The sequence below is a fragment of the Pteropus vampyrus genome, unplaced genomic scaffold, assembly GCF_000151845.1.
Source record: "Pteropus vampyrus isolate Shadow unplaced genomic scaffold, Pvam_2.0 Scaffold16, whole genome shotgun sequence".
Lineage (NCBI taxonomy): Eukaryota > Metazoa > Chordata > Mammalia > Chiroptera > Pteropodidae > Pteropus > Pteropus vampyrus.
The window spans coordinates 5,609,813-5,622,340 of record NW_011888797.1 but is presented as its reverse complement, the minus strand read 5'-3'; the positions used below and the strand labels follow the sequence as shown (position 1 = coordinate 5,622,340).

The 12,528-nt window shown below is 50.0% G+C and overlaps 1 protein-coding gene across 4 annotated transcripts in view; it reads left to right on the top strand.

Moving 5' to 3' along the window:
* Positions 1–49: 49 nt before the first annotated feature.
* The window catches only part of NUAK1 (NUAK family kinase 1), a 71,174-nt gene continuing 58,695 nt past the window's right edge, over positions 50–12,528 (top strand). Inside the window, exon 1 of one of the 4 annotated variants that reach the window (XM_023527336.1) lies at positions 50–926. In XM_023527336.1, coding sequence (XP_023383104.1) covers positions 648–926 — 279 coding nt within the window. In that variant the 5' untranslated portion in view covers positions 50–647. The remainder of the gene's footprint in view (positions 927–12,528) is intronic. The other 3 variants (XM_011386969.2, XM_023527337.1, XM_011386984.2) reach the window with 3 other exon arrangements.

Below are 12,528 nucleotides of genomic sequence, written 5' to 3'. Positions count from 1 at the left end.
GCTTTCTACTAGATAGATAAGATTAGAACGTTAGGGGCTTGGAAACCCCGGTCGCCGTCCCAGCCAAGCGAGGACAAAGCCTCCTGGCCGGCGCTGCGGCCTACACCGCGCGGGACAAAGGGCGAGTCGCGACACGCACCCATCCCCCTCCCAGCTCCAGGTGGCCCCGGGCCCCGGGTGGCGGCCAGGAGGTGGGGGAAGCCCCGACCGTGCCGCCCCTCGCTCCCCCTCCCCCGGGGCCCGGCGAGCGCGCCGCCCCGCCCCCGACCAGTCTGCCCGTCCTCCGGGGGAGGGGTCGGGGGGCGCGGCGCCCACATAACACTCCCCCTCTTGCGCTCGGAGCCACCCCTCTCCCCTCCCTCCTGCAGACACCACCGCCTCCCCTGCCACCGCCGCCACCTCGCCCGACACTCCGCAGCGCGCCGCGGTTGGTGGGCGGTGCGCGGACCGTGCGCACCGGGGGCGCCAGATGTGCAGTCCCCGCCGCCGCCAGTGACCCAGCCGCAGCCCGAGCGGGATCCGGCAGCTTCCCCAATGCTGCGGGGGCGACCTTGAGCGCACCCCGGCTTCCCTCGGCGGGCACCCCGACACCCCGAGCACTGTGCCCGGTCCTGCCCTCTCCAGCCCGGCTCGCCCCGCGTTTGGACATGGAGGGGGCCGCTGCGCCCGCGGCCCGGGATGGCCCCAACTTGGGGCCAGGGGCGCCCGGCTCTCCCTCGGAGGCGGTGGCGGGGGCGACTGCAGCCCCAGCGGCGGCGGCGGCGGCGGTGGCGGCGGCGGCGGCCCCGGAGCCCAGGAAGCCGCACGGGGTGAAGCGGCATCACCATAAGCACAACTTGAAGCACCGCTATGAGCTGCAGGAGACCCTGGGCAAAGGCACCTATGGCAAAGTCAAGAGGGCCACCGAGAGGTTTTCAGGCCGAGTGGTGAGTGCGGGGACACTCCGGGGGTGGGGGTGGGGGGCGCGAGTTTGGCTGGACTCTGCTGGGGCCGAGCGCGCGTGGGGCGGGGGTCTTGGGCGCTGAGGCTCTCTGGTCCGAGAGAACCCCCAGACAGACTCCTCACTCTCCCCCTAGCTCCCCGTGACTCAGGCGTGTTTCTCTCCCGAAACACTTGTTACATCCTGTCTGCGCATATTTTAGGGGTTTTTATCCCAGCAGCAAAGTAGTGTTTATGATTTGCAAACACTTTGCAACGTTGGGACCGTCGGGGTCTCCCTGGCGGGCATGCATTCAGACCATGCCCTGGAATGCCTTATGGCTCTAACTCCAAACAGACCCACGTCTTCAGATCAGAGCTGGTCCCCCAAGTCCCGTGTCCTGTAAATGAATGCGATCTCCCCACCCCCCCTTCCCACTCTCTCTGCATCTTCTCACTCTTACTCCCCATCACCCTGATGCTGCTTTCGTTGTAAGGGAGGTCGGACTCCTGCCTGTTTTTCAGAGAAAGTTAGGGAGCAAAAGTAAAGGCTGCTGCATGCCTGAGTGTTGTGACAGTTTGCGTCTGGCTTCTGGGAGGACTGAAATAAATGCCCAGGGCATGGGTAGCCACACAGATGCTGAATTGCAACAGACTCAATTAATTTCGGGTCCTGGCTGCAGGGCTTCTAAATTGCTTTAGGGATCTGGCCCAGCCATCCCACTCTTTGTGACAGCTGAAACCCTGCCAGGATCCCTGGACCATTTGCAAAGCCCCAAGAAGTGCCCCGAGTGCCTTTGGGTCTCTGGGTTGTCCCCAACTTGGTTCGTTGTCATTTTCCTTTCTGCAGAACAGGCCCCTGAAATCCACACTGCTTGTGGCTAGAGGGCTGGGTTCAAAGTGACTGACTATTGCAGAAAGATTTTGTGTGGTGTGTGGCAGAAAATTAACACGGTTCTTTGATTTGAAGCATATCAGATGTATTTTAATAGATTTTGGGCCAAAGGCAGGAACTAATTATGGGGCATTTTATGTGCACTTTTGGGGATGTTGCTTATAAACTTAACAAATGACCATAGGGAAAAAGCAAAATGAATTGTTGAATGAAGTGGTAGGTTGACATTGGTGTTTTTCTTTCATATTTGTGCAGACAGTCCTGTGGAAAAAATGGGGCACCAATCAAAAAGTTCAGCCCTCCCCCTAATTCTTAAATATTTGGATACCTGGATAACTCCTTTATTCTAAGCGTCACTGTTTGAGTTGATACAACTTTATTCTATAGCCTTTTTAAAAAGTGTTATACATTAATTAAAAATCAGAGACGTGCATTATATTTTTAAGCTGGCTCCAGTAAACACATTCTATACAGCAAGCAAGTATTTGAGAATTTGCTCTGGGCAGGTGCCATTTTTTGTAGGTTGAAAAATTTAAAGATGGGGTGGTTGTAAAAATGTCCTTGGAGGAACGCACTTTCAGGTTTGTGGAAAAAGAGGCTGAGAAACATGCACTTCATTCATGCTTTTCTTCTGAGGTGATATTCCCCAGGCTGGATGTTGAATAAGCAGAAACTAAGCTTAGCTCCTTGCTCATGTTGTCTTAATAACTGTTGAAGAATCGCGCTGGGAAGTTGGAAAGTGGAATAATGAAAAACAGACGCGGCTGGAGCTGCAGGTTGAGGATGTGAGCTTGTGAGGGGTTGAGTGGTAAGGGCGTGTCTGGGATCTGTGAGGGGACACAGAAGTCTGAATGCTGGGGAGCTGCCACAAATTGAAAGAATGAAACCTTGTCTTATGGCAGACACCTTTACGAGCTTCACGGGGGCTTCCGGTCAGGCATTCGTCTTGCCGTCTGATCCACGGAGTATGTTAGAGTGAAAGGAATTGCATCAGTAAGCGGAGCCTGCCTTTCTCTTTCAGTGGGTGTCTCCCTTTATTTGCAGAAACCCTGAACATTCCGTTGGGATTTAGTCGAATGGCCACTAGGGGGCACCCTGAGAACGGAAGAGGCTCATTTCTCAGCTGTTAAGACTTGAGTCCTGTTATTGTCCAGCCTTAGTTCAGTTTCCCATTGTGCTATTAATTTCAGCTCAATCTCTTGTTTTACTCAAAAATTATGCAACGATTTTTGAATCTGGTAGCATATCCAGGCCCCCAAATTGGCAAGCCCCAAACTGCTTTCTACTAGATAGATAAGATTAGAACGTTAGCAAAATCATCTGGTGAAAACCTTGCATTAAATAGATGGGAAAACTGAACTTTGGTGAAGGGAAGGCCTCCTTGGCCTTGAGTCCTCCCCCTGCTGAGCACACTGCTCACAGATGGTGTAAGAACGTAAGTGAGAAACAGGAATTGTCAGGTGGAAAATTCCCTGTGCCTGGCTGAACAGAAAAGGAAACAAAAATTTAAAAAAATTGGTCAGCAAGTTGTTCTTGTTCATACAGTGCTTGGTGACTCAATCTGTCAAGAGCAGCAAGAAATTTTCATTTAAAGAATGAACTGGGAGTTTTCTTCCAAGGATGCACTAAACAGCCACGATGTGCTTTTGAAGTGCTGTTGAGAATTGAGAGAGCACTGTCTCAATTCTGAGTTTTCGAGCTTCAAGGAGAATTCTGCAGTGATGTTTTATTTTCATCTGTAGCCAGACCTTTTAGAGCACGTCACAAGGAGAGCAGTATCTTTAAGCTGCTGTGCCAATGTGAGTGGCTGAAGTCGGGTGCTGGATGTCAGGCTACCCGAGATGCTGTGACGGCCGCACTCCTGAGACAGAGAAGTGTTTAAAAACGAGAATATTATGGCTTTTAATTGCACGTCCTGAAAGGCCTTCTGAATCAAACAAAACGCCGCGCAGCATCATATTTTGTGTTCCATGAAAGGCAGTTGCAAAGAGTTGCAGCATCAGGAAGTTGGACTCAGCTGGTCTAAACCTCTTCCTCATCAGGCGAGGATCCTCCTCTCTCCAGTCCCAAATGTCGTCTTGTGACCACCGCCTGAGCATGTCCACGAGACAAAGACTCAAAGTGGCTTCTTCCAGCGAGGAACAATCCCTACGATAGGGCACTCTTGCAGAAGGTTTAAGAGCCCTGACTTACATTCAAAACCCCTAGCTTTTGTGACTTTGCGTGAGCTATGTAACTTTTTGAAACCTCAGCTTTCTCATCTGTAAGATGGGCTACTAATAGTACCAACTTTATAGACTTGTTGTGAGAGTTGAATAAAATAATATATAGAAAGCCTCAAAAGGGGAAATTAGACAACTTTAGTTCCCAATTTTAGATTTTTTTTCTACGTCTCCCTTGGATTTTCATTTAGATTTTAAGAATATGATGCATGGGACAGTCAGCCTTGTATCATTCAGAGAGAGGCAGGAGGAATAATCAACTTTTCAGGTTAATTAGGGAGGTGTTCCTATAGGAAGCCAAGACAGCCAGATAGGCTCCAAACGTATCTCTACAGCCTTGAATTTAGGCTTTGTTTATTGTACAGCTCTTGTTTTGCTACAGTTTTGGGCAAGGCTGTTGAGTGAGCCCCTTTGTCATAACATAGCATGCATTTTCTTTGAGCCAAACTCCCTGGACCTTCAGGCTGCACAAAGTATTGCTGAAAAAAAAAGCAAAACCCAAAACAAACAACAGTTTGGGGAGAGGGGTCATGTGATCACCTCACTACCAAGAGCCAAGTTCAACTCTCCTGCTACACCAGGTTATCTCTTGTGAGCGGTATGTGGTGTGGCCTGGTATGAGCAGGAAGCAAGGTCTCTAGGAAGGAATGGCAGGATAGGTGGGCAAAGTGTGCCCCCAGGTGCAGAGCTCTCGTGTGAGTGATGGGGCATCCTTACCTAGCAAAGGAACCGATTTGACTCAAAATGGTGTTTTAGGCACTGGCTCAATTATTCATAACCTGGTGCTGGAAAAATGCAGATAAGGAGGGCAAATTAGTAAACTGGTCTGCTGAGCCAGGTGGCTGTCATCTGCATGGTGGCCGAGGTGCCACGTTGCAGGTAGACCCAAACCCAGTTTCAGGGAGTAAGGGACCTCGGCAAACTTGTAGTCTAAACTTCACATCCTTCAGGTGGGAAAAGTAAGGCACAGAAGTGTTAAGTGACGTTTGAGAGGTTGCACAGCTGGTAAGTGATTGAGCTGGGTCTAAGGAACAATTCTTGGTTTGGTATCTTTCCATCACTCATTTAATCTTTACTAGAGCAAGACATGATCCTCACTCTTAAAGAGTTTATAATCTAGGAGCAAAGATGAAATGTACTTACAAATATTGAACTAATTCTGCTCAGTTCAACCAAGATTTATTACCGTCTGCCATATGCTTCTCACCACGTGAAGTGCTGGGACATAAACAAGGAACTTACTGTCTGGTGGAAGAGACAGAGTGAGCAGTTGCTAGGCCATGGGTTCCTCTTCTATAGAGGACTCGATGATTTCAGGTGGCTTCTGAGTTGGACTGTAGCTCATTGAAGCTGAGTTCATTACATTGAGTTTGATCCTGGACCAAGAACACATCCTCTCCCTGTATTAGCGCTGCTGTTATTATTACTACCAGCTGATATTTTTGAGAGCCTGGGATGTGTCACGCTGTGCTAAGTGCTTTACACTATCTTTAATCCTTTCAACATACCTAAGAGGTGTGCACTCTAGTTAGACCCACTTAATGGATGGGGAAAGTACTGCTTAGGGAGGTTGAGTAACTCGCCCGGGGTCATACAGCTAGATAGTATCAAAAGTGTTTATTCCGTTGCTGTTAGTGGAATGGAGAACCTTCCTAAGGTTGCCCAGCTGGTCACCTCTGGATTTGGGTGTGGCACTCCCTCATGGTGCCAGTAGACCAGCTGTAGTGGGATTCTTTTCTTGCGGGGTTCCTCATTGTTGTTCAGGAAGAGGCTATACAGAATGGCCATGGCCCACTGTGGGATTAGGGCGGCAAGTGCTGTTGAAGATGATCTTAAATTGAGTTTCCAGAAGACTGAAATACGGGACATTTCAGGGCATCGCCCCAGGGCAGATTCTGGAGTGAGTAGACAGACTGTTTGTAATGCAGGGTTTGTGCTGGGAGGCCAGATGGGTGAGATAGGATGGGGGTAATATAATAACATATAATAATAATGACAACAACAACAACAGCAAGTACTTCTCGAATGCTTATAACATGCCAGGGACATATTAACCAATTTAATCCTTCTAACAATTCTCTAATCATTTCATTTTCAGATGAAGAAACTGAGTCACAGAGAGGTTCACTAGTCTTCCCAAGGTTGCCCGCAGAAGCAGAGCCAGGGTTTGGACCTAGGCAATGAGACTGCAGAGACCTGGACTATCTCCCTTGCTCTAGGGGGTGGGGCTGGGTTGTGATCACAGTGGGCCTCTGAGCCCATCAGCCTGGCGGGCTGGCCTGGAGCAGGGAGGCCAGCCCAGAGGTTTTCACAAGAGTCGGGATATGAGAAGACTTGAGAAGATAAGGGTCAAAACTGTGCTGGGAGAGAGAGAGAGACATGTCTTCTTCTGGCAAACTGTCTGCTTGCTGGGCCATGAGTTAGTTTAATGAGGCAGGTCAGAGATCTCTCTGCACCTGGGCGCACACTGAGTTCTTTGTTGCTTGGGCAGCATCAGATTCTAGAATCCCTAGGGGGCCTTGGGAGGTCAGCCAGTTCACTTCTTTGCTCCTAGACAGAAAATGCACCCTCACCACATGCCAGGTCTTTGTGGTGTTGCTTCCCCTTGGGAAGCAGCGAGAAATCGGGGTCAAGTCAGGTGTCGTGTCTGTTCTGTTGTTAAGCCCTGTCTAATCATCTTAAACCTACTGTTCATGCCTAGCATAGGGCCATGCACATAGTAGGTGCTCAACCAAGGCTTGTAGGATGGACCAGAAGTGAATATGTTGAGCAAGGGAATGTTTTAGGAGGTGTAAAGGCCGTAGGCCATTGTCTCTGACCTCAAGGAGTTTTTTGATTTGTTGGGAACAAAAGGCAGTGACTGGAAATGAATGGCAGGTTACGTAGCAAAGCCTGCAGAGCCCGGCAGGACCCTCCCCTGCACAAATTCCCTTTCTGTTCCATGTGCTCATGCACTCGTTAGGGAGAGAAAGAGAGAGAGAGACGTCTATCCAGGCCTTGTCAGCTTCCTGGCCGTGGCTTTCTGTCCTCAGTGGCTCCGGAGTCAGACAGCATCAGTCTCATTTGTCTTTCCCACATGAAAGTCCTGGAGCATCTGTAAGTTATGATTTGTGAAGTATCTGCTTTAAAGCAGAACGCATTTATCATCGCGCTGGCCCAGACGACCCTGTACAGCGCAGGAATGAGAGGATCCCAGGCCCCAGCAGAGGGAGGGGCCGGGCCAGATGACCCACCCATGCGTGGAGTCTGGCTGTATTGATAAAATTCTCTGGAAACAGCCCAGGAGCAGCCAGATGTTGACTGCACAGCGAGGCTCTTTGGTAAACTTTAAGCCAGGGTTGGGCGATTTCACTCCTGGGTTTGCCTGGCAGAAACGCAAGCACGTGTCCACTTAGAAACTTGCACACAAATGTTCATAGCAGTATTCTTCGTAAGAGTCTCAAAGGAGAAGTTAACCCAAATGTCCATCAGCTGATGAATGGATAAAATATGGTATGTTCATTTTATTTAGAGGATATTATTTATGATCAATTCCATTATTTTATTGCTGGAATATTTCTGGAACATTATTCAGGAATAAAAAAGAAATGGAGCACTGGTCCAATGCTACAACATGGATGAACCTTGAAAACAGGCTAAGTGGAAGAAGGCAATCACGAAGCTCATATTTATTTAATGGACGATTCCAGCTCTATGAAATGTCCTAAACAGGCAAATCCATGGGGCTGGGTAAATGGGGGAATGGCTGCTAATGGGTATGGGGTTTCTTTTAGGGGATTAAAGTGTTGGGAAATTGGTCATGATGATGATTGCAGAACTCTGTGAATATACTAACAACTGACTTATACATTTTATTTTTTTTTATTTTTCCCCCTCTTTAATTTCCCCCCATCCCCACCCCTGATCTATGGACGTTGCCATCTCCCCTTAAGAACTGGATCTCTGAAGGCGGGGTGTCTCCTCCCATGTGCTCCCAGCGTGCACCCTGGGCCTGGTGCCCCCGGGGTATGGCTCCACCTGGGGTGCGAACCCAGGACCTTCTGTGTGTAAAGCAGACGTGCTAACCACTACACTATGGAGCCACCCCTGACTTATATGTTTTAAACGTGTGAATTGATATGTGACTCAGATCTCAAAAAAGCTGCTATAAAAACAACCGTGGCTCAGGGAGGTGGGGGTGGGGATAGACGCCCCTCTCTGTCCGGACCCCAAGATCCCAACCTGCAGGTTCACAGACGCCGGCGCTCATTTTGTATAAGAAGCGGAAAGCATTGGCCTGGGTCCACACTCCTTCCCACCCTGACGGTTGTGTGACCTTGAGCTAGTCACCAATCTCCTTCAAACCTCTATTTTCTCGCCTGGAGCTCATACTAGTTCTCATTTTATGGATGGTTGAGAGGATTCCAGTGCTCTAGCTAAGTGCACCTGGCACAATAGTAGGTGTGTGATAAATGCAGCCAAGGCCATTGCTGGTCTAAAAGGCACATTCATATGAACTAGAAAAAAGCCTTTCTCTAGGTGGATGAATTTGAAAAATCTCTTCTCCCGGCCTGAACCCCCCCGCCCCCACCCCTAGACTCCAGACCGGTGGCTCTGCGAGAGGAGCGTGGGCTGGATGCCGTTCTCTTGCCCGCTCTCCTGGGTGCCTGGTGTGTGTGTGACACGCACATCCCCATTTTGCAGTCCTGCTGCTGGCTTTCCTCGCTGTTCCTTTTGGCCACCACTCGTCACGGCTCTGTAACTGAAGGTTCCCCATAATGACACCACACACCTTGGGGATTGGCACCCTTCTTTCCCTTTCCGTCTGGCCGGACACCGGATGTGTTTAATGAGTGCCCCAGACTGTGGGAAATTTCAGAGAATCCGACGAGTCCTGCCATCAAGATGTAGTCGGGGTGTGTAATTAACTCGTGTGGCGTAATCTGAGAACAATGCAAGGTCCAGAGGAAGAAATCATGGTTGTGGGATCAGACAGACTTGGGTTCAAATTCCTCCCTGCTACTCGGCAGCTAGATGATCTGGGCTGCTGAACTTCTGTTTGCTCACCTAGAAAATGCAGCTTCCGAGTGGGATTGCGATGAGAAGCAGGGCTCGGAAGTTTCCGCACAGAGCCTGGTGCATCGTGGGCTCTTGAAAACCAGAGCTGGTGTTTTTACTTTGGTGAGAAGCAACAGCATCGAGTACCTGGCGACTTTCTCATCTTGGATCATGGCTCTCCCTGCTGAAAATCCTCTCATGGATTGCCAGGGGACTAAACTCTGAACTTGCCATATCCTTCAAAGCTCCTGCCTGCTTGTCTGAACTCCCAGTCCCTAATTCCTCTGTCCTGGCCCTGTCCGTTCCCTTCGGAGTGCGTAAACCATGTGGGTTTGATGATTTGTCTGCAGACACCGTCCCCTCCATCCCCCATGAGAAGGGAAGCAGAGGCACTGTCTGTCGTGCTCAGCCTTGCGTCCTGACCTGGAGCCTGGTGCCAGGCATACAGTAGGTGCTCAGTAAGCGTGAATGAATGAGTGAACCAATGAATGAACAACTACATAAAGAGAGCACCAGCAATCCTGAGAAGGGGGAGCTCTGTGAAGATGGGAGGCAACAGGGAAGGCCCCTTGAGGGCCCTGTCCTCCTTCTTTCCTGGGTCACCCCTGTCCTCACCACCGTGAGAACATCTTTGGAGAGGCCAGCATTTCCAGGTGCCTCTTGATTGCACCGTGGGCCCGGAGAGGAGGCAGGAACCTGTTCCCCACCTTTGGAGGCTGCTCCCCAGTTTTGTGGCCCCCTTGGCTTGCTCTCACACTTCCTCAAGCCTCCAGCGCCCCCATCTGAGAAAAATCCGAGAAAGCCTGGTGATCAGCTCCGCAGAGTAGGCAAGCCTTTCGATGCCAAAATGCATTTGCTTTGCGAGGCTTTCAAAACATTTTATCCCTGGGTTGTAAATCAAGTACTTAAAGAATTGTAAACTGGCTGGAGTGCAGGAGGTAATGTATGTCTGGAAGAAACACCACCATGATTTGCCCTTTAAACTTGAGGAAAGAATTCCACTCGTTTACTTTCATTAGAGATATCGAGAGGCAGCTTAGGTTTCTCGGGGAAGGTGACAAGAGGCCTCTGTGGCAGGTTTGCCTCCTCCCCTGGGAGAGGAGGGGACTGGTGGTGTTCAAGTGGCTCAAGCTCCACCTGAATCTATTTAGCCCAAGGGCAATTTCCTAGTTTTTTTTTTTAATTTAATTTTTATTTTTTTATTTTTAAAACGAAAGCTGCTTCTCTTAGTATTTCCTAAAGGCCCATTCCCTCCCCATTTCCTCCAGCTGTGTGTCAAGCTCCTCATATACTTGTGGCTCAGAAGCCACTAAGGCAGCTGATTACAGCAGATTAGACAAAATCCTTGCTGGCCAGAGTCACTTCACAGATGGAGGACACTCAACCCATGATCTTCTGCAGGGTGGTGGGAAGGGAAGGGGGCCATCCAGCCAAGGAATGTAAGAGGGGGATGGAAGGGAAAGGGGGCGGTTCTGAGCGCAGCCCCTGGACAGGCTGCCTGGGTGTGAGAGTCCCCGCCAACCTCCTGCGTGACTTCCCGCCGGGCAGCTTGCCCCAGTCTCTTCGTCTGTGAAATGGGAGTGGCTGTGAGGATAAATGAGCTGTATGTAGGGTTCTCAGCAAGCATGTGGCCCTTGCTGAACGTCCTGTATGTGTTATTCTTGGAAGGGGCTCTCTGGGGAAGGCAGGACTGGGTCTTGGTCGTCTGTCTCTCGGCAGCCTGGGCACAGGGCATCACCCACAGTAGGTGCCCCGATGTGGAATTCCCTTTCTTCACCTGTAAATTGAGGGGCTGAGACAAAATGATATCCAGAATCCCTGCCAGCTCACGGGGAGAGAATCCTGGGATTCGCTGAAAGTTCAGAATTGGTGAGGTGGCGACTTCATTTCCTGTGGTCGGTTTTTGGCAGAAGGGCTCCTTTGTTGGGGGGAAGGGGAAGTGTGTTCAGCTCTCAAAACCCTTTTGAGATTGTTAGGTGCAGGCTTTGTCAGGCGGAAGGAGAGTCTCCCCACACAGAGCGTCAGCCTGCCTTGGGGAGGCCTTCTCACCTTCCCTGCTGTCTGGTTCTGGGGTGCCGGTGCATCCTGCCCAGCTCAAGGCAGGCACTGGTTTTTGAAGCACGTCTGTGGGTATGGATTTGGAACTAGGCTCTGTGTGAATTAGAAAATTCTCAGTTTTAAAGAACCTATCAGTTTTCTCATCTGTAAAATGGGGTGATAATAGTAGAACCCGCCTTCTAAGTTTTTGCAAGGATTCAGGTAGGTGCTGAGGACAGTGCCTGACCTGTAGCCAGTTCTCAATAAGTGGTAGCTGTTGATTGGGAGTTAGAGGAGGGCAAGCTCGTGTCCTGCCTGGTTGCCTGGAAGGATCTTTGCTCATTCTTTAGATACTCAGTCTTTAGGAGGCTTTGATTCTGGTCTCAATGAGTCCATAGCCCTGTGGCTGCCTCTGCTGTCTGTTGTGTATTGGGTCTTCCTGTAGACACTGACGATGGGGACCTTCAGCATGCATTTAACCTGGTGTCAGGCGGAGGTGGAGGCAATACTATAAAAATTAGGAAAAGACTAACAGGGGGTGTGTTCTCTCCAGGATAAGGGATGTTTTTGGCAGCCTCATTTAAAAGGAAGACTTAACTAATACATTTACTATTGTTTCATTGTTAAAGGTGAAATCAATTCATCAATCATCGGTCAGTCAAGCTCACCTTTAGGGAGCACTTTATATCTGCCAGGCCGGGGATGTAGGCGTGTTGCCTGCATCATCTCACTGACTTCCTTGTTGGCCTTAGACCCAGCCTATGAGAGATGCTGTCGCCTTCCCCACGTTATGGCAGAGGGCCCCACACTACTTGTAACCTGGGGGCGATGGCAGGAATGAAACTCACGTCTGTCTGAGCACTCAGACAACCCTAAACAGCTTCCCAAGAAGGAGTAGAAATAGCTGTCATTTTTCTTGTGGCAGGTGTTCCTTTTGCCTCCCCCAGGTAACACATTTAAAAATATTTATTCATATATTTGTTGAGCTCCTGCTCTGTGCCAGGCACTGTGTAGGCAGTGGGGGGACACCCAGGAACGACCCCTTGTCGTTTCCAGATCCCCATCTGTGTGGTCCACACTTACCTCTCCTTGCTGGTCCATTTAAGGAGACCGATTCCCTGGTGTGTGTGTGTGTGTGTGTGCGCACGCGTGTGTGCACGTGCGTGTGTGTGTGTTCTCTCAGAATTTCATCCCTTTGCATCAAGCACATCCATGATGAGGCCTTGACTCGCTCAGTATCAGTTTAAAGAGATGCCAACAAACTTTGACAAGCTCTCAGTGGTCCTTGATGCAACATAATTGCTTTGCATGTTCTTAGTAGATTTGAAAGTGAACTCTTTCTCCAACTAGCAGGAACAGTGGGAGGAAAGAGGCTGACACTCCCTTTATCCGCTGAGCTCAGAGCCCAGCCCGAGAAAG